Below are 20,759 nucleotides of genomic sequence, written 5' to 3'. Positions count from 1 at the left end.
AATTTCGTGCATTGTACAACGTGTATGACGTCATCATCCCATATCAATTCGTCAATACCACAAAGAAGTAAGTTCATATCAATGGGGCCGCAAAGAATTATTTTGTTTTAGGTTTTTAGTCATTTGTATATGAATATCAATTACTCCAAACAGACATGTGAGTATGTATAGTAGGTATATAATATATTCAGATAGATATATCTGTACATTAAAGCAGCCGTACTTAATATTCACACATATGTATGCTTTGTGCACGAAGTAAATCGGAAATATGAGTACGATCAATAGATGTGTGTACACATTAAGAAAGGGCGAGAATTGTATTGCTGACTAAGCTCTGCAAATTCAGCAAAGCCAACCTCGAATAACCTATATTACTTAATTTGTTGAAGGAGGTACTAAAAATTCTGGATATGAGAGCTGAATCATATTCGCAAAATCGAACAACAATACTGAGAAGCTACGACGGATGGAAGTTAGGACAAATTACCTTGAATAGCTCACGAAACATCACTAATTTTAACCGCACGTTCCCTACTTCCTGATTAACAGTAAAATCAGCATAAATTTCAACTCGAATACTTTCCCATACACTGAAACCGTCCCTGACATCACGTTGTCATTCTCTTTAATATCTAACTCGCTGATAGAGTCATAAACCCACTGCCTGTATTAGCACTTGACTTCAGGAACGTTTACTGACATTAACAAACCTTAGATGCAATCTATCCCAAATCCAGCTTCCAGAAAACAATGCGGTATCTAATGAGATGATGGCTTTACGGTTTCTTACCAGGGCAGAGGAAAATCGTCAGACGCTGCCTCACCTCTGCCCTGGGAGCAGCGTGACCGAAGCGGCTCGCAGATATTAAGTGCTCCTTTATATAATTCGTAGAACAGAACATGACTACGAATTATATTGAGCGCAAATCCGTGAATACTATTGAACAAAGTTTGGCCAGAGTTGAAAACATTTTTTTGAGAATTGCGGGGTCCTAAGTCCGCATTAACTTCATGCCAGACCGGACCAAATGAGGAGCAACTTACTCCCTCTTTTTTTGGTCTACGGACCCCTCGATTAGGGCTTAGCACTCAACATTTTAAAAAATTAGGCGAATATCCTTGTAAATGATTGTCTCAAAGACAGCTACCCCATGCTATAGTTGGGTGACCAGAGATTTGAAGTGCAAATCAATGGATCAAGCATTCCTTAAGTCCATACCATCATATTCCCTAAAAACTAGTCAAACCAGATTGCTCCAGTACCCAGTTCATCAAACCAGGCTCCTTCTCAACGATTAACAATATCATTAAACAAATCGGAAACCGGAAGCTCGGTGCTTAAGGCATGAAGGCTTTTGTTGATCTTTTATGTAATAATATTTATACTCGTAATGGATATGCGTTGAATCTGACCCAAAAGGAAGGGCTTTGACCTACTGTAACTTTGTTAATAATAGTAAAATTTCCAGTATTAATGCAATCTTATGGCTCTAGGATGGATTTAAGTACGGTTCGCAGCAAATTTTAAAAACATATTAATATGCTATTATTAGCTTTATTTGAGCAGATATTATAGGTATAGGTATTTCGAGGCCTATTATATCATTATTTTCTTCAGATTTTTCTGGGTTATTTAAGTGTTTCTGGCCCCCTCACTCCCCAGTTTCGCAACCGACTTCAAAACTAATACTAACACGACCTTTCCTTTCAAATAATACCCCACATAATTATATATACGACAACCCCATGCGTTCAAGAGGAGCGACGGCAGAAGCTACTCAAGGACCAAGAAAAGGATCCACTCAAGAGAAGCTCGTCAACTCTGAGATACCAATGCCAAACATTATAAAAGATAAAGCGGAGGGAAGGTCAATGAATCATGAAAAACATTATTGAGAACTTAGGCGATGACGGCTGGGAGCCGAAGCGGGTCGCAGATATTGAGTGCTCCTTTATATGCGCTCAATATAATTCGTAGTCATGTTGGGTTCTGCGAATTATATAAAGGAGCACTCAATATCTGCGAGCCCCTTCGGTCACGCTGCTCCCAGCCGTCATCGCCTAAGTTCTCAATAATGTTTTTCAAACTTTCCGAAACTATGCATTCTATTATTATTTATAGCGGTATCAAATTTTGTACTTCTAGAATGAATTTAAGAGAGGTTTTCGGACAAATTTCTAAAATATGGTAATATACTATTATTAACTTTATTTGAGCAGATATGGGAATGGGATGGACTTTGAGGTCTAGATTTCACACGGATGCATAACGTCCTGTTATACTTTTCGGGGCTCACATTTTGAACCGTCCCTCCCCTATGTTGCACCTAGCATCAAAAATAGGGTCAGTTTCGAAAAGTACTAATCGAGTCTTTACATCTGATACTCCACATGACAATATTCAGTAAAAAAAAACGAAATTGCACCTCCTCTTTCGCTTTCCCCTTAAACCCAGCGCAAAATGGTTCCACCTGTTAAATGCAAAAGGATTCAGAACGTGTTGTTGAACCGTTTTCGAGTAAATTAGGTGTGACAGACACACCGACAGACATTGAATCGATTCAAATAAGGTTTTGCTTCACACAAAACCTTAAAAAGGGGAAGAACAAGTCCAGACGCAATTGTGATCTCCAACAAGGGCAATTTGTCCTAAGCGGAGATACTGAAAAGGAAGGACTCAGAAGGGTGATCTCATGTTTGTGCTGAAAACATCCAGCTTGAGGACAACTGATGGCTTTCATCCCCCTTTCACCCCATTCACTTGGGGAAATGGCAATTCTCAAACGGCCACATTGCGATAACCAGTGGAGGCACCGCTGAAGCTATTGGGGGGCGAAAAAGTTTGAATCGGGTGGGTTGTCTGAGAGAGCAGATTTCTTACGAGAGGTGCTTCGAATGTTTCATGTTTGGTCACTTCGCGAAGTTATGCACCAGCGGCATTGATCCTTCCGTTCGATACAGTAGTGCAAAGAGTGCAAATGGGAGACTGAATGCTTATTATGCGAAGAAAAGGAAGGATGGGCTAACCGGAATATTGATAGCAGTGCTAAATGAATGAATGGAATTTAGGAAGACTCTGACCTCAATGAGAAAATGAGGTTTATTCAAATAAACCTCAATCATTGTAGGGTCGCTCAGGATTTACTCGAGCAGACCACCTACGAATCTGAGATGGAAATTTCCATTATTAATGAACCCTATAGAAATCATCACGCAGGCGTATGGGTTACAGATACGGCTGGCGGAGCAGCGATATGAGCATGCGATCGATAAGTCAGATAAGGTGCAGGGAGTCATACAGACAGTGGTTTTTTTGGGCCAAAATAAATATGTGTACAGCTGTTACGCACCACCAAGTCGGACAGTGGCCGAATTGGGGAAGAAGCTTGACAATCTTATTCTGGACGCAAGAGGATGTAGTCCAAAGTTGACGGCCGGTGACTTCAATGCTTGCGCCCTTGAGGGGGGTAGCAGAGAAGCAAACGCAAGGGGGCGCAGTCTAATAGATGTTTTGCGCAGTTGGATTTAGTTCTGGCCTACGAAGGTGATGGCTAGATCACCTTAAAAAGCAGGTGTCTCTACGGAAAGAGCAGTCCATGGGGCCCAATGCAGGCATGACGCATCCATGCCTAGTTCATTCCAGCAGGAACTCAACTATTGGTGGAATACTGAACTGGCCAGCCTGCTATCAGCTGCCACCAATTCAAAAGAGCGGCTCAAAGGACGGTGGATAGAATTGATTAGGAGTAAAAAGAGCGCACGTATAAGGAAGTTCGTAAAGCCCTCAAGCTCGTCATCCAACAGGGCAAGAGAGAATGCTTTAAAGAGGAGAGCGCGTACAAAATCGTGACAGCACGATTCAGAGGCCGTTCATCTCCGCAGATCACATGCCCTTCCCTCTTGTTAAAAGTCATCCATGGGTGAGGGCACCGACAACTTCCAGCGACCTCCGAATCTGACCGCAATACTACTAATTTTGCGGGAATCCCTTAAAGCTGCGGCCTTTACGCAACTCTCTTCTCGCTCTTCACACACGAAAGATATTGTATGTGGGTAAGCTCGTTGGAGTTTATATTTGGATTAACGGTAGTGATACTTACCAAATGGAAATAGAAGTAGAATGTGTGTGTGTGTTTGAGGTGGGGGAGAGGCAAAGCCTCTGAGCACTCAGACCATAGTGGCCCTTTGTACTCGATTCTTCTGTCTAACGGAATATCCCGGATTCGTTTATGTATCGCAGGACTTCCGTTAGCGGATGTGGTGTTACCCTCTGCAGTTGGAGCTCATCAGCACCAGAAACCTGATGTCTGATGCGTCCATAGGCGGGCCCCCACATAGAAAAAGTTCCGTGGATTCCACTTCGTTATTACAGGATGGACACGTATCATCTTGGAGAATTCCTATTCTGAACATAAGCCCAGCTAGTGTATTATGGCCAGTCAGAATGCCCACAATACTTCTGCAAGTCGTCCTGCTTTCGACAAGATAAACTTTGCAGTATGTTTGTTTGGTTCTGACAGGAAAAGTTTGGTGTGTCTAGCAGCATTAAAGCTCAGCTATCTCTCATTATGAGAAGGTTGTTCCCAGTTTTTGATAGCAGCATCAGCCAATGCTAATGACACCCCAATTGATGGTTTCGGTCCGGGCATGGGGGAAATTGAACCCTCTTTTGCTAAAACATCCGAGATTTCATTTCCGTCTACACCATAATGACCACACACCCAGAGTAATTCAACCATATTAAATCTAGAAACAGAGTTCAATCGGTTTCTACATTCTTGAACGATTTTTGAAGCGATTAAAGTACTACTCAACGCCCTCAATGCAGCTTGACTATCGCCACAGATTGTGATGCACTTGCCCTTCAAACGCTCGTCAATCATCCAGGTTGCCGCCCTTAGGATCGCATACACTTCAGACTGAAAGGCCGTTGTGTATTGTCCCAAGGGCGAAGCCCACTTCTCGTTTTTGTTCGAGAGGTGGATTCCTGGTCCAGAACCCTTTTCTGTTTTTGGTGTAGAAGATGTCAGTATATCCTGACACGCATTCTTCTGGTTCGTCCTAATTTTCCCTTCGTTTCAAGATAACATCATATCCTCTACCAAACAGATGTATGGGGAAGGCATTGCGAAAATTGGATTCAGTTCTCCCAATGACTCTTCCAATGCTCTGTGCCTTCCCCCTCCATTGTTTCCCCATAGATCTAATCAAAGCTGTTCTCATTGCAGCGCTGAATAAACAAATCCAAGGGCTGCAAATTGGTAAACATGATACTCAGACACACAATTCTTTGCCGGCGCAAACTCTTTTGTTTCACCTTAACCCACCACACTACGGATACATAAACGAAGCGGAATACGGATGACTCTGAAAATGTCTTCCGGTGCGGAAAATCAGTCCCTCAACATCAGTCCAACTCCAATTCCTCTTGTTAAATAAGTCGTGTATCCAAGCGTAAATATCCCCTTCAATCTCTCAGGGCACGAAATTCCAGTCTTGGAATTATTGCTGGAATATATCTAAAAAGAAGATCCTATATACAACAAGGTTGAACACATTAAGAATTTCCTTTTTTACAAAAACGGAAGTTGTCACATATTTTGGCACTTACACCTTAAGTGTAAATATTTCTTGCGACATTATAGTAGCTACGCTTTTCCTGATCTTGTTAATATTATATATTTTCCGAAGCATTTTTCTTTTGATGTCTGGCATTATACCCACCATTATCATTTTCATCTTCGAATCACAATTTATATGAATGGTGGCTTCTAAAACGCATTCCCTTTCAGTCACATTTCTTAATGGCATTCAAACTTTGTTGTGACACGAAGCATTTTTGATGGAATACGGTGTTAAAGCACAAAAATTCTCCAATTGATCAAAGTCAAAATGAAAATAGACTTTGAAAAGAGAAAAATAAAATAAATAAATGAACATCGGGAAATTTTTTTATTGTTTTTCCCGCGATTTAGAGGTAATAAATATTTATTGTGTTTATTTAGAGAATTTGAAAATTTATTGCAAATCATATTGAGTATATTATTATGTGAACTGCTGGAATAAATATATTTTGATGAAAACCGTATGAGTATGGATTGCTGAGATAAATTTCAATAAAGCATTAAGTGGTGAAGTGCGTATGCAATTTGTGGCAGCTCACAAATCAATTTTTATGTCCCTCAAATATTTAGTGGAGATGTTAACGTTGTGTGCTTGACTAAATTTCATATATTATGGACGAGAGTTTTTAATGAGTTCCAAAGCACGTTTTAGTGTTTTTTATAAAATTCTGAACAGAGTTAAAAAATGTGGATTTAAGGAAAATTTGGAAAAATTCAGTTCTTCGTAAAAAACGCCTGTTTCATAGTAAATAAAAAATATGGGGGCCAACGGGCAGTAAAGGCTGGGGAGGGGGGGGGGGGGGGGTTGAAAACATGGATTGGTATCCACGATGGAACGCAATAATTGAGAAACGCTTGGTGAGCCAAGAGCAGCAGCTCTGTTACCAAATCTTATCTCCTTCTCCACGTCGTTATCGCTTAGATTTCCTTCTTCACGAAAAACTGCAGGTGGAAAAGGAGAAGCCGGGCAAACTACCAACTGGCCCTCCCCCGTATGAAGCCACAGAATGAGCCTCCGATTGAAGTTAGTACAGAACGGCTGACCCGGCTGACAGCCCTACTCGGAAAACAACTTATTATGAAGCCATAAAAGGTGTGTCGGACTGGACTGACAATACAAAGACAACCCAAAAACGGAATAACGATTTGCGCATGTACAGAGGTGGAGCTGCCAAGCAGCTAGCCCATACCTTCTCCTAATATAGAGCTGATGTAACAGCATTACAGAAGATGCATTGGACAGGGACCGGTTTCCTGGAGAAGAGCCACTACACTTTACTATAGTGGCCATCCAGTAAATCATGTGCTCGAACTAGATTTCCTAGTCAGCCAAAAAGCGAAACCTGTTGTTATCGGCTTTGAAATCATAAACGAACGGCTATACACTCTGCGTTGGCGAGGCAAATTTAGAAGTACAAACCCCAGCAACGTTCACGCCCCAACAGAGGAGATTGCAGAATCGGAGAAGCATACCTTCTACGAGGTAGTAGAACGAACCCTCGAAGCCTGTTCCAGGTATGACATCAAAATCATACTCGGGGATTTTAACAGCCAAGTATGGACGGAACCCGCATTTGGGCGATACGTTCGCTCCCATAGCTTACATAAGGATACCAATGATAACGGACTACGGATTATTTAATTAGCAATGTCATATAAAGTGGTTGTTGGAAGTACCTGTTTTCCGCGGAAAGCGGTCTATAAAAATACGTAGGCCTCTTCAGACGGGACCATTTTCAACCAAATTAATCACGTGCTGATCGAACGCTGCCACCTCTCAGTCTTAATGAATGTCAATATATAATCGCTGGCGCAACAATCCATATTGAATCAGGGCGCCTTGAAGTGTGTTAGAGCACTTCATTCAAAACCATTACGGTATACTTCAGGGTAAAAGTACCCTGTAGGAGGCAATATGGCCAGCATTGCGCTCGCTAGAGATTGTTACTCTGATTTGACTCTGGTATCCGACGTCAAATCACGATACAAATCCTACCCTCACCAGCGAGATTTGAACCGCGACCTTGTGCTCTAACCACTATGCTATCCGGACATGACAACATATTGGGGGACCAATATAGACTCGGATCACTATCTCGTTGGCATGGTACTCCGGGTTTGAATAACAGCACCACCTAGAATCCCCTCTGACAATCAGTTGAGAATTATCACTGAAGCCATCCACACCACAGCCCTCCGCAACACATATATGGGCGAAACGGATGCCGCAATAGTCGTCGAATATAAGTTATGGAACGGAAGAATGCTGCATACCGAGTAATGTTGTAATCTCAAAGAACATTGTCACGCGCGGAAACTTATTACGAACTCCGGCGAGCGGAGAAGCACCTTCACAGACAGAAAATGGAACGAGAACCAACAGGCCTTTGAACTCGAAAGGTACAGGGAGAGCATGGGTCTGGTATTTTGATGAACTGCTCAACAAACAAAATATCGACGAGTTAGAGGTCCCACCAATTGAAGACGACGGACAATTACTGCCACCACCAAGTATAGACGAAACAGTCCGTGCAATTCATCTGTCTCCAGGAGCCGATGGAATTACATTTTTTACATTATACTGGTTAAATATGGAGGTAACCAATTACACTAAATGGTTCATCAACTTATGCTCAAGGTGTGGGACAGCGAACCAATGCCTGACGACTGGCAACGCCATTATCTGCCCCATACATAAAAAGGGAGATATCACACAGTGCAGCAATTATAGTGGAATCATGTTGCTGAGTACCATCTACAAGATATTCTCCGCTATATTGCTACCAAAGAGGCTTCAAGCAAGATCAGATTTTCTCTATGCGGCAAGCGATGGGAAAACTGTTAGAATATGGACATCAGTTGCACCATCTTTTCATCGATTTTAAGGCCGGTTAGGATAGTATAGCCAGAGAAAATTCGGAACGATGAAATTGATAAGATTGACTAGGATGACCCTGACCAATGTGCTAGCCCAAATAGAAGCAGCAGGATTACTCTCGAGATCATTCGACATCAACAACGATAGGGGATGCCCTATCATGATGCTGAGGTAAATTCGAGAAGCGCGATCCTCTCTGAGGCCACCAGACTGCTAGCCTATGCTGACGATATCGCATCATGGCAAGAACGACCCGAGACGTGCGAACTGCCTTCATCCAGATCGAGTAGGCGACGAAAGATCTTGGGCTGCACATCAATGAAGGCAAGACGAAATACATGGTGGCAACGTCAGCAGCAAAAACCAACAACATCAAATGGTACTGGTCAATCGAGAATAATTAAGATACAATTTTCTGGGCGTTGATAATTTCTCCTATCTAGGGTCGAAAATCACAACCGATAACAGCTACAGCATACACGGTTGTTGGCAGTCAGTAGAACCTATTTCAGCTTACAAAAACTGTTCTGCTCGAAACGTCTCACCACACGGTCAAAGCTCTTACCCTACAAGATAATTGTCTTTCCAGTCCTCATGTATTCCTCGGAGACTTGGGTTCTTAGCAAGAAAAATTGCGAACTGTTGGCGCGTTCGAGAAAAGAATCCTGCGAAGAAGTTTTGGCTCCTACATGACGATTCCGTAGCCTCTATAACGATGAAATTGATGAACGGTACCACGACCGATATTCCTTGAGGAAAAATGTATGCCGGGTACGTTTCGGTTGGTCCTTAAGGGTGTTCTTAGAGGAAAAAGCATCAACATATACTGCATCTCTAGAAGATAGAAGAATAAGAGATCCAGCCTGTATTATAATGTATAAGACTCTGAACATCATGCGTGTGATAGCGGTTTCGCAAGGCAAAAAGCAGAAGTTGTTTTTAGATAGATACGATCCTATCGCTATGCTAGCTCGAAGACTGAGTTACGGATAATGCAAGCATCTTCAAGCAGTGGGCGCACAAATGTCACACATGATCACTTGATGACCCAAATATTGTTATTTATTGATCGTGGATAGAATTCTGTTATGCTAAATATCGAAGCATATTTTGCTATCTACATAGAACTATACCAAGGTCAATGATGTGATCCACCTTCTTCAACTCATCCCTGCTTATAAAGTAGGGATGAGCTGCAGTTAAAATCTTCCGTGTGAAATTTATCGCATTGCATTTGTGAGCATTAGGGTGGAGCTTATTGTGGATATACTAGCGCTCAAGAGATTGTAACTTTTATTGAAGAAAGTTTGCGTCGGATTGATTGATGATATGATTCATTTTCAGATCCTCAGCATGGAACAGATGAGGAATGTCCGGTAATGCGTGAGATAAATCAGAAGTGAAGATGTTAACAAGAGAGAGAACCTAAGTGATTACCTTGCGACATTGCAGAAGACATGAGAACTTTTTTAAATAAATACCCTGAAAATTTGATAGACTAAGTTCTATCAAGAAAGTAGGATTGAAACCAACGGAGTAAGAAGCCAGATATACCAAAGTCACGTAATTTGCCCAATAAAACTTGATGATCGACCCGGTCAACAGCCTTACTGAATCCCGTGTAGACAGCGCCAAATCGGCTTCTTTTTTCTAGTTCACAGAGGACGTCAAAAACTAGGATAGTTAAATTTGTGGAAACCGACCTACTTTTTCTAAACCAATGTTGTTGTTCATTGACAAGTGGGACGATGATAGGAGTGAGTTTATCACAGACAAGCCTCTAGAAAAGTTTAGGGATTGCTGACAATATAGTAATTCGTCTATAATTTCCAACAGGCCTCCTGTCGTCACTCTTGTAGACGTGAGATGAGAAGATTTCCATGAGGGCGGGAGAATGCCTCTCGAGAGCGGTTTGTTAAAAATCATGTACAGAGAAGTCATCAATTGTTCAGAGCACTGAACCAAAAAGTAAGGGGGGATTAAGTCCGGGCTGGGACCTTTGCTTTATTAACAGCTTTGCGAATCTGCTCACAGCTCACAAGTACTCCATCGATGATGGATTCCGGGACCGTACTCGCAGACTCGGTGGACGATAGGATAAGAGGTAGGCGAAAAGTATTTCGAAAGTGATCGGGAAATAAAGCACATATTTCCTGTGGGCGAGAAGCCCCATACTACCCCATGCTAGGCCGGATAGCCCTATATGCCCAGAACATCATTGGCCCATACCAAAGAGGCTTCACTCCAGGCAAACCAGCAACAGATCAGATTTTCTCTCTGCGGCAAGCGATGGAAAAATGTTGGAATATGGACACCAGTTGCATCATCTATTCATCGACTTTAAAGCCACCTATGATAGCATAGCCAGGGTAAAACTGTACACGGCCAAGAGAAAATTCGGTATAATAATGAAACATATAAGACTGACTAGGCTGACCCTAACCAATGTGCGAGGCCAGATAAAAGCAGGATCACTCTCAAGACCATTCGACATCAACAACGGTCCACGACAAGGGGAAGCCGTGATGCTGAGTTAAATGCAAGTCCACCCAACTACTGGCCTATGCCGACGATAACAACATCAAGGAAAGAACTACCCACGTACAAACTGCCTTCATCCAGATCGAGCAGGCGGCTATCGGCGCGAGATCTTGGGCTGCACATCAATGAAGGCAAGACAAAGTATATGGTGGCAAAGTTAGCACCGGAAGCCAACCAACCAACAACATCAAGCCATACTGGTCAAATAGGAAGAATAAGGATAGGAGAATACAACTTTGAGACCATTGATAACTTCTCCTATCTAGGGTCGAAAATCACAACCGATAACAGTTACGGTGATGAAATCCGCGCACGGTTGTTTTCAGCCAACACAGCCTATTTCAGCTTACAAAAACTGTTCCGTTAGAAACGTCCCACCATAGGGTCAAAGCTCTTACTGTACAAGACAATGATCTTTCTAGTCCTCATGTATTCCTCGTAGACTGGGGTTCTTAGCAAGCAGAATTGCGAACTCTTGGCCGCGTTCGAGAGAAGAATCCTCCGAAGAATTTTTGGCTCCCTACAAGAGGATGGACGATTCCGTGGATTACATAACGACGAAATCTATGAACGATTGTAGATAAAATTTTCTCCATGCAGCAAGCGATGGAAAAACTGTTGGAATATGCACCATCTTTTCATCTACTGTAAAGCCGTCTGTGATAGCATAAAGGTAAAGCTGTACGCAGCCATGAAGGAATTCGGTATCCTGACTAAATTGATAAGACTGACTACGCTCACCCTGCCTAGTGTGCGACGTTAAGTAAAAGCGCCAGGCTCACTCTCGAGACTATTCAAAATCAACAACGGTCTAAGACCTGGCCCTGGAAAAGGTGATTCGTGATGCAAATGTTAATACAAGAGGCACCATTCTCTTCAAGTCCACCCAACTGCTGGCCTCTGCTGACGATATTGACATTATAGAAAGAACAACCTGAGATGTACAGTCTACCTTCATCCAGATCGAACATGGAGCCTCTATAGCGACGAAATCTATGAGCGATATTACCGCCTGGTTGTGGATAAAATCCGGCTCAACAGGTTGCAGCAGACGGATCACCCAATCCGTATATGTGAGGATGATCCAGCCCGAAAAGTCTATAAGGGCTATATCAATGGTAGAAAAAGAAAACTTGGCAGACCCTGCCTCAGGTGAAGTGATGACGTCGGGGTATCGAATTGGTGAACTTCGGCGCAAAGCCAGGATATCTGGATTTCCTTACTGAGGCAGGTCTAGACCGGATACGGATTACTTCGCCACTGATGATGATGATGAACAAAAAGCCAAATACATAGCATTCAACCCAAAACCATAGAACTCTAAGCAGCGTTCGAGACCAGAATTTTCCGAAGTATGATGATGATGATGAAAAAACATGGTAAGCACTTTCGAAACCGGAAGCTGATCTTTGGAATAAAACGAGATTAACTGCTGATGCTAGTGCCAGGGTAGCTGGAAACAATAACTTAATGAAGGATCTTCCATCAGTATGTACTCCACATTTGATCAAATATTATAGTTAATAATAATGAACTTTTATGATAACCAGCGAAATCAGCTGGATTTAATATCACTCACTATGAAAATTCTTCAATAATTTGCATGACGTGTCTAGTAGATATCTTTAGAGGATCTCATCAGGAAAGTAAAGGGTGTGGATTTATACGTCACCGAACAAACGGCTGGTGTCATTCGACTTGAAGGCCTTGTTTCTCAGCATTCTGGCGAAGGAGGCGCTTCTTTATTTGTAGGAGTCACTACTAAGAAAAATTCTCACATAATTGCCGTGAAAATGAAATTAAGAATAGAGGTCATGCACTCAGAAGCTTCGTCAGAACTTAAAAGAATGATGAAAGGGTTGTGTATTGACACGATGCTATCGAGTAGGGCACATCAAATCAAAACTAGGTCAGGGTAGCCTAAAGACCTAAAATTGAAACACGAATCTAGTGAAATATAAAGAGTAATGTGTGAAAAGAGTTATATATATGATAAACTAACGTGTGAGAAGAGTTATATAGGATAAACTAAAGGTACGTTCGGGTGAGTACGCGAGAGAAGTGGAAATGATTAGGAACAAGAAAAGGAAGAATGCATCGCTGAAAGTGATGATAGTGGAAGGATTATAAAGGACACGTACGCAGTTAAAGAATCTGGAAACAACAGGAAACTGGATGTGCAAGACAGCCTGGCAATCTTACTGGAACTAGAGGGCAATGGATTAAACTTAGATACGGGCAGCAATGAAGCGGAATAATCACCAGCCTGCCGTCTTATAGATGCAACAGCGTAAAATATACCTGACAGAACAGAAAGTCTTGAGCAGCCATTGAATACTAGGGCTTGGACGAGATTACTAACTTCGTCAATCTTTACGGTTTCAGCTATGAATACAGTCAGTGCGGGAGATACATATTCTATGGCTAAAGAAGGGGTATGGCACCACATAAATTGAGTTGATGGCGAAAAGGGATAACAAAGTCCGGTTCAGTTGTCTGCTGACAACGAGAGTAGATATCTGGAAAGATGCTTCCGGTGTTTGGAATATGGACACATAATGAAGAGCTACACTAGCGCACACGGCAGATTTGATACATGTGGAAGAAAATATGACATACCTAAGGATTTTTGGGAAAGCCAAAGCAGGCAAACGATTGACATGGATAGGGCACACATCACAGGCACCAGCACATGTTCGGTGTTTAGAAACGGAATCAATACTAAAGGGAAATGTGATCCTTACAATCAAAACTGAAGCGGACCAGAACTTGTTCTCCCAGAGCGTACTTGAAATTAAAATCGACGAAATGGAGCCATAGACGAAATAACGAAGATCCCCGAGAGTGGTTTCACCATAGTGAAAATAGGTGGTATTTCCACCTATGGTTGTTGTGCGGTACGAAGTTTTACGATGAAGGAGTTCAAATCAACAACGAAGGCACTAGTGCTCCCAGAAGCTCCGAAGGAAAATAACCAGCAGCTTTAGTAGTCAATCTCGCGCCAAATTTAAAGAAGGAGCATTTCCAATAAAGTGGAAGAAGCAGAAGGTTATCTTGAAGCTAAACAAAGCTCTCAGTAATCCTTCGTTTTACAGTATATCCTCTATATAAAACTGGCTAATCTGTAACAGCTGCCTTCATCCAGATCGAGCAGGCGGCGCGAGATCTTGGGCTGCACATCAATGAAGGCAAGACAAAATACATGGTGGCAACGTCAGCACCGAAGACGAATCAACCAACAACATCAAACCGCACTGGTCAAACACAAGCACGAACAAGAATAAGGATAGGGGAATACAACTTTGAGACCGTTGACAATTTCTCCTATCTAGGGTCGAAAATCACAACCGATAACAACTACGATGATGAAATCCGCGCACGGTTGTTGTCAGCCAACAGAGCCTACTTCAGCTTACAAAGACTGTTCCGCTCGAAACGTCTCACCATAGGGTCAAAGCTCTTACTGTACAAGACTATGATCTTGCCAGTCCTCATGTATTCCTCGGAAACTTGGGTTCTTAGCAAGAAAAATTGCGAACTCTTGGCCGCGTTCGAGAGAAGAATCCTCCGAAGAATTTTTGGCCCCCTACATGAGGATGGACGATTCCGTAGCCTACACAATGACGAAATCTATGAGCGATACCATGACCGTCCGGTTGTGGATAAAATCCGGCTCAATAGGTTACGGTGGGCGGGTCACTTAATCCGTATGGATGAAGATGATCCCACCCGGAAAGTCTATAAGGGCAATATCTATGGTAGGAAAAGAAGACGAGGCAGACCCTGCCTAAGATGGAGCGATGGCGTGGGCCAGGACGCCAGACAGCTTTTAGGGATATCGAATTGGTGGACCTCGGCGCAAAACCGGGATGTCTGGAGTTCCTTATTAAGGCAGGCCTAGACCGGATACCGGTTGTTGCGCCGTTGATGATGATGAAAAGGAAAGCGGTTCCTCTGAGAAACAGAGATTTCGAAAGACGACAGTTAACCTGGTGGCTAAAAACGCGCTCGAAGAATGTAACACTCGATGCAAAGAATGTCTTCAATTCCGCCCGTTGGAGCAACATATAAGCGGCGCTAAACAAATTAGGCGAAGTTTCTAGTGCGGATTATTGGCGACTTTTTAATAAATAGGATTCTGTGCTACAATTTGAAAGAAGGCCTGAAATCATTTCGAACCACACGCGGCGACTCAAAATGGTTCGTCTCTCATCGATAATTATGTTCAGCGGAGTACTGACGCTTCGGAGTCAATATTGGATTGACAGTTGTTACTTGCTTCCTCAAAAAGACTTAAGATTTATGAGTAGCCTGGTTGAGAGACACTAGAGACGAAGTCGGTAGTACTCATCACTAAATTGAGAAGGTACATATCTACATAGATTGAATTTCGAACACAAACCATACATTTCCAGCCTGACTTACTTACGCATAATAATCGACCAGAGGTTCAATTTCAAATTACTTGTGAAATGCGCAGTAACCAAGGTATATATGTTAACACAGGAGCACATAGGTGTTCCAAGGCTGGTCCATCGCCTCCTTATTTGAAATGAGGTCAGCTCAATTTCACAATATACAGCCCCAGAATGGGCAGATGTACTGGAAAAGAAAGTAAACAGACGAAAAAGTTGTATATCATGTATGTACTCCGAACATGTTGAGCTTATCGTACAATGTCTGATAAAGCGGCCTGCGTAATGGTAAGGCTGATTCCAATTGATATTCTGGTGAAAGGAGAACCACTTCCTTATGAGTGAGCATATGCCGTTAGGGAATTTTTGCGGGCCGACGGCAGTTCGCACGGAGTTAAATTATCGCTAAGTGGCAGGGGAGGCGAAGTGAGTCAGAAAAACCCACCTTGGGATATTTCGAGATGAATTCAGTGACGCTACGGCAAAGTAGGAGGTTATCGGGAATGAAGGTTCACCATGTTGCCCGCCCGAAGTGCTCGAGTGCAGAAGACGCAATTCAATTATTTCAATGCCCGAGGTTCGTCAAATTGGAACAACCGGAAAGTTAATATAAGAACAAGATTCAGTTACGTAGCGTAATACCACATGACAGTCCCATGATTAAAGTGAGAGGAGAAGGAAATTTTTAGTGGGTACACTAGGTATTACAAAAGTTGCATATCCTATAGTTCACCTGTCGCAAATGCATTTAATAGATCAAGCAAGCCTACATACATATGTCAGTATTTGAGGAACAGTTTCTCAAGATCGTTTTTAAGGTTCTGTGTAAAACAAAACCTTATTAAAATCGATTCAATGTCTGTCTGTCACACGCATTTTTCTCCAAAACGGTTAAACCGATCCGAACGAAATTTGGCGGACAGATGGGAACTATGAAATCCCACGCATAAGTGGCATAAATTAAGGTGGAGTTTAAAGGGGGGCTTGATTAGTACTTTTCGAAGTGACAATAGTTTTGGCATGGAGTGCGAAGCGCGTGAGTAAGGAGTCAAAATGTACGCACTTAAAGTGAGACAGGACTCATTTTCGAGAACTCCCAACCTAAAAATCCAAAAAAAATCAGGGCGGTCCGCTTAGATGAGATCTAGGCCTCAAAATATGTCCCATTCCGATATCTGTTCAAATAAACTTACTAATAGTATATTACCACTTTTTAGAAATTTACTGAAGAACCCCCTTTAAATTCATCTTCGGACTTTCGAATTTTGTACCAGCATAGAGAACAGTATTTCGTATATACGTGCTAAATTTCGTGGAAATCTGGCAATTAACGCCAAAGTTATAGCATTTCAAACTTAGCAATTTCGCGCGAATTTACTGCCATGCCATGCAAATCAGATGCTGACGTCATAATTACCCGAAATAATTGACATTCGCGTGAAATATTAAAGTCGCATTTATGAAGAATCTATTTATCTGCAGCCCTTTTTAAGGTTTTGTGTAACACACTTATGTGAAATCTAATCTTCGAGAGGTGTCCCATTCCGGTATCTGCTCAAATAAATTTACTAATAGTATATTATCAACTATTAGAAATTGACTAAATCCTAGGTCTACTAAATTTTGCACCGACATAGAGGACAGTCTCGTGCATACACATGCCAAGTTCCATGAAAATTATTAATGTCAAAGTTATAGAAGTTCAAACTTATCAATTTCGTGCTAATCCGCGCATCCTAAGCCATACAAATAAGATGCTGACGTCATAATTAACGAGCGTAATTGGCATTCGGGTGAAATATTAAAATTCCATTCAAGAACAATCTAATTCTCCCTAGCCCTTTTTTATATTTGATGTTGGAGCGATATAGCTGCATTTTCTTAATACAAAATAACATTCATTCCGCGGGTGTCCCTTTCTGTCTTGTATTATAAATTATTAATTATGCCTGCGTGTTGTATCCGTCAATGTACCTGTCTCATTTATATTTAATGTATAACGGCGGAATTAGAGTGGCTTCTTTATTTTCATGTTAAGCTTGCAAGAATCTTTGCTATTTTTGTTGATCAAAAAGTTCCTAGAACTTACTCAGAAAATTTTATATACATTATTCATCAGAATCGCTTTTATCTATTTCAAAGGAATCCTTTTCTAGTCGATAGTTATACATTCGTCGGCGCTTTATCCGATTCTCCAGGCGTTTTTCGTACTCGTAACTCCACCTCTCATTTCTAGAAACCACTCATTTAATGAATGCTGGGTCAGATCACTTATACAAATCATGTTATATCGCAAAATTTAATACAAACTGGTTGCAGCACAATCAATTCGATTTTTAAACTAGTAAAAAATCGAAAACAAACCCACTGAGAAACTTATTCAACATAATATAGAGTAAGTTTGAAAACTATTGTGCTGCTCCTTTTGGAATTTAAAACAAAAAAAAGTAGCTCAAGGGAATCATCTAGTGTGAAGGCCATTTTTTAAGGTTTTGTGTAAAACAAAACCTTATTAAAATCGGTTCAGTATAGTTCTGCCTGTCTGTATGTGTGTCTGTCTGTCTGTCTGTCACACGCACTTTTCCCAGAAACGTTGAGATTTAGAGTGGGGAGAGGTTCACAAGCAGGGTTGGCTCGTCGTGATCGGTTGCATCATTTTATTTTATCAAATGTCTTATCAAGATGTAATCGTAAGACCTTTGAATCCCCATCCAGTGTATCTAGCCACCATTGTTTTGACCGGCTTTTTGTTTGATTACCATTGATTTCGGTGTTTGGACCTCTTGACTTTGAATTCTCGTTCGCGTGAATCGAAAACGTCTCTCTCGCAGTTCTTCCACGATCGGTGCAAACCCACAACGATCGGATCGGATATTATCATTTCAGACGTGGTCAAAACGTGTCATTCAATATCTTCGTCCCCATTACCGCAAGACGCCGTTCATTGTCCTTTATAATCGGCCAACACTCAGAACTATAGAGAGCGGCAGACGGACGACATTGCAGTAAATTTTAGATTTGTGACGTGTGCTGATACGTCGATCACAAAGAACACCAGTTGGGGAATGCCAGTTCATCCAGTTGGCGTTAATGCGTGAAACAATTTCATTAGGCAGTTCTCCATTAGCTGATAGCATTGACTCGAGATATTTAAATCGCTGAGTTCCGGCAATGGCAGTAACCTGCCCAGAACTGAGCGATTTCAATATCTCAATATGTTATGCTCCTCACATAGGGAAACACAAAACCTTTTATCCCTGAAGTGTCAAGCTTCGGTTTCCCGGATGAGCCTAGACCAGAAGCGTCCTAGAAGTATTTACTTTTGGAGTTTAATTTAAGGATTCTATTTATTCAAAATGTATGTATATGAAAAATTAAGGATTATTTATTAAGAAAAATACACATAAATGGGTTTTCATATAATACTAACATTTATAATATTTATCCATTTTGTCTCGCCGTGTACACATCCATGCATACAATATTAATTCAAAACCCACCTTTCTCAGTCTTCTCCTTTCACGTAACGTAGCTGCTTTTCTCCTATCGATTGCGACACTCTTTTTCTTACATGCCTTACATGCCCACGTTAAACAGGGTCTCGTTTGACCTGCCGAACAACTCAGAGGAGCCAATACATGCTCCTCCGAACTCATGCTAGTGTCGTCGTAATCCGTTAAAAGTGGCGACTGGGCTAAGTTATTCTTGTTATCAGGACTCATGCTATTCACATCAAATTGGTGATCAAACCGTCGGTAAAGCTCGGCAACCTGCTGTTGATGTAAATGGTAATCCGATTTGAATGATGATTTTTGGACGTTCGCAAGGACATTTTTTCCGTTGTACTTTGTCATGTTGCGCTTCCTGGAATTTTACACTCGCTGACACAGTTTTTAGTCACTCGTTCTAGACCGAATTTTATTGTAAAACTTATACGATTTTCTACACAAACTAAGCTAGTGGCGCACTTCAAGCTGACATCGACAATAATTTCACTTCTAAACTAATTCACCACCTTTTCCATAGTTCAAAACTATTCTATTTTGAATCATCCAAAATCATGAAAGTCCTTAGCTGAGAAGTAACACAAAGTTCTAGGGGAAACTTTACATCGTTCAGCCAAATTCGACAGAAAACACAAAAATTTACGAAACTCAACATAACATTCCAATTCACAAAGTATCCCGACCGAATTTCGCGAGAATCCACTTCACCCAACCGTTCGATATTCTCCGACTGAATGAATGTTCAGAAAAAGTCAAGGCAGATATGTATCTTCAAGTCACAAGTATCTTTCGTCACACAAGCACCCTTAAACTATTGTCAAATCCCCGAGAAAATATCTATTGGCCGCTGATGATCTTAGGCTGGCTCTTAGGCGACCATATGGGTGACAAAATTCTGTCGCGGGCATATGAGAAAAGAGGAAAACACACGCCGGGGTTGAATTTTCTCTTCAGTGACACTTTGTTTATGCTATTTTTAATCACTCATAAGTGTAAATACACAGATTGGGGCTGGCCCGAGCATATTCGAAACCCCGCCCATTCCTTGAAGTGCATTACGCTCTGGGAGGACTCTTGAGGATGAACGAAGGGTAGCCTGGTGTTAATGTTGCGTTAACGGGGGCGATCGTGGTTCGTGCCTTCCGCCAAGTGCGCTAATCAAGATATTCATATTTTTGTAAATTGATTTATTCACTAGTTTGATGTGATATTTTAAAACTTTCTTTTTCTGAAAAGATGAATACGCAGGAAATAGGAAAGCATAACTTGGAATGAAAGTATGGTGGGCAGAGCTGCCATGAGAGAAAAGCTTTTCAAACCTCTTTCCAGATACAGATGCCCTTTAGTCAGCTTGAAACGTTTGTCAAAACACAAAACTGTGCAGTTTAGGTGGAAAATGTATGTCCTTTCGGAGTACCGAGTGCCGGTTAATCAAATCTTTTGCGTCGGGGCTCCCTCCTTATGTTGAAATCTCCAAATCGATGGAGAGGGTGATAAGTACTACTTTCTTAAGACTGCCACATATTTCCAATTCCCAGAATACCGGAGGAGGAATGGCAACACGAACAACATAGCGGGCGTTTCTCAATGCTACTTTAACTGAAGAAATTTATGCGATTTATGATCAGAATTGAAGCAGCGTGACGAGATTACGGCAGCTTAGATCGCGTAACAAGAAGGACATCGCTCTTGAAATGATCTGTAACTAATTGCGAGTTTTATGACATCAGGTCACAGCGAATCGTAAACTTCTATCTTTTTTGGCTTTTATTACTTTCCCCGACATATCTTT

General features: G+C 41.6%; 1 protein-coding gene across 1 annotated transcript in view; it reads right to left on the bottom strand.

Moving 5' to 3' along the window:
- The window catches only part of LOC119651573 (myogenic-determination protein), a 113,321-nt gene extending 93,609 nt beyond the window's left edge, over positions 1 to 19,712 (bottom strand). The window contains exon 1 of the mRNA XM_038055208.1: positions 18,962 to 19,712. Coding sequence (XP_037911136.1) covers positions 18,962 to 19,315 — 354 coding nt within the window. The 5' untranslated portion in view covers positions 19,316 to 19,712. The remainder of the gene's footprint in view (positions 1 to 18,961) is intronic.
- Positions 19,713 to 20,759: the final 1,047 nt, after the last annotated feature.

The sequence above is a fragment of the Hermetia illucens genome, chromosome 3 (assembly GCF_905115235.1).
Source record: "Hermetia illucens chromosome 3, iHerIll2.2.curated.20191125, whole genome shotgun sequence".
In the NCBI taxonomy this organism is placed as follows: domain Eukaryota; kingdom Metazoa; phylum Arthropoda; class Insecta; order Diptera; family Stratiomyidae; genus Hermetia; species Hermetia illucens.
This window is presented reverse-complemented; position numbering and strand designations above follow the sequence as displayed.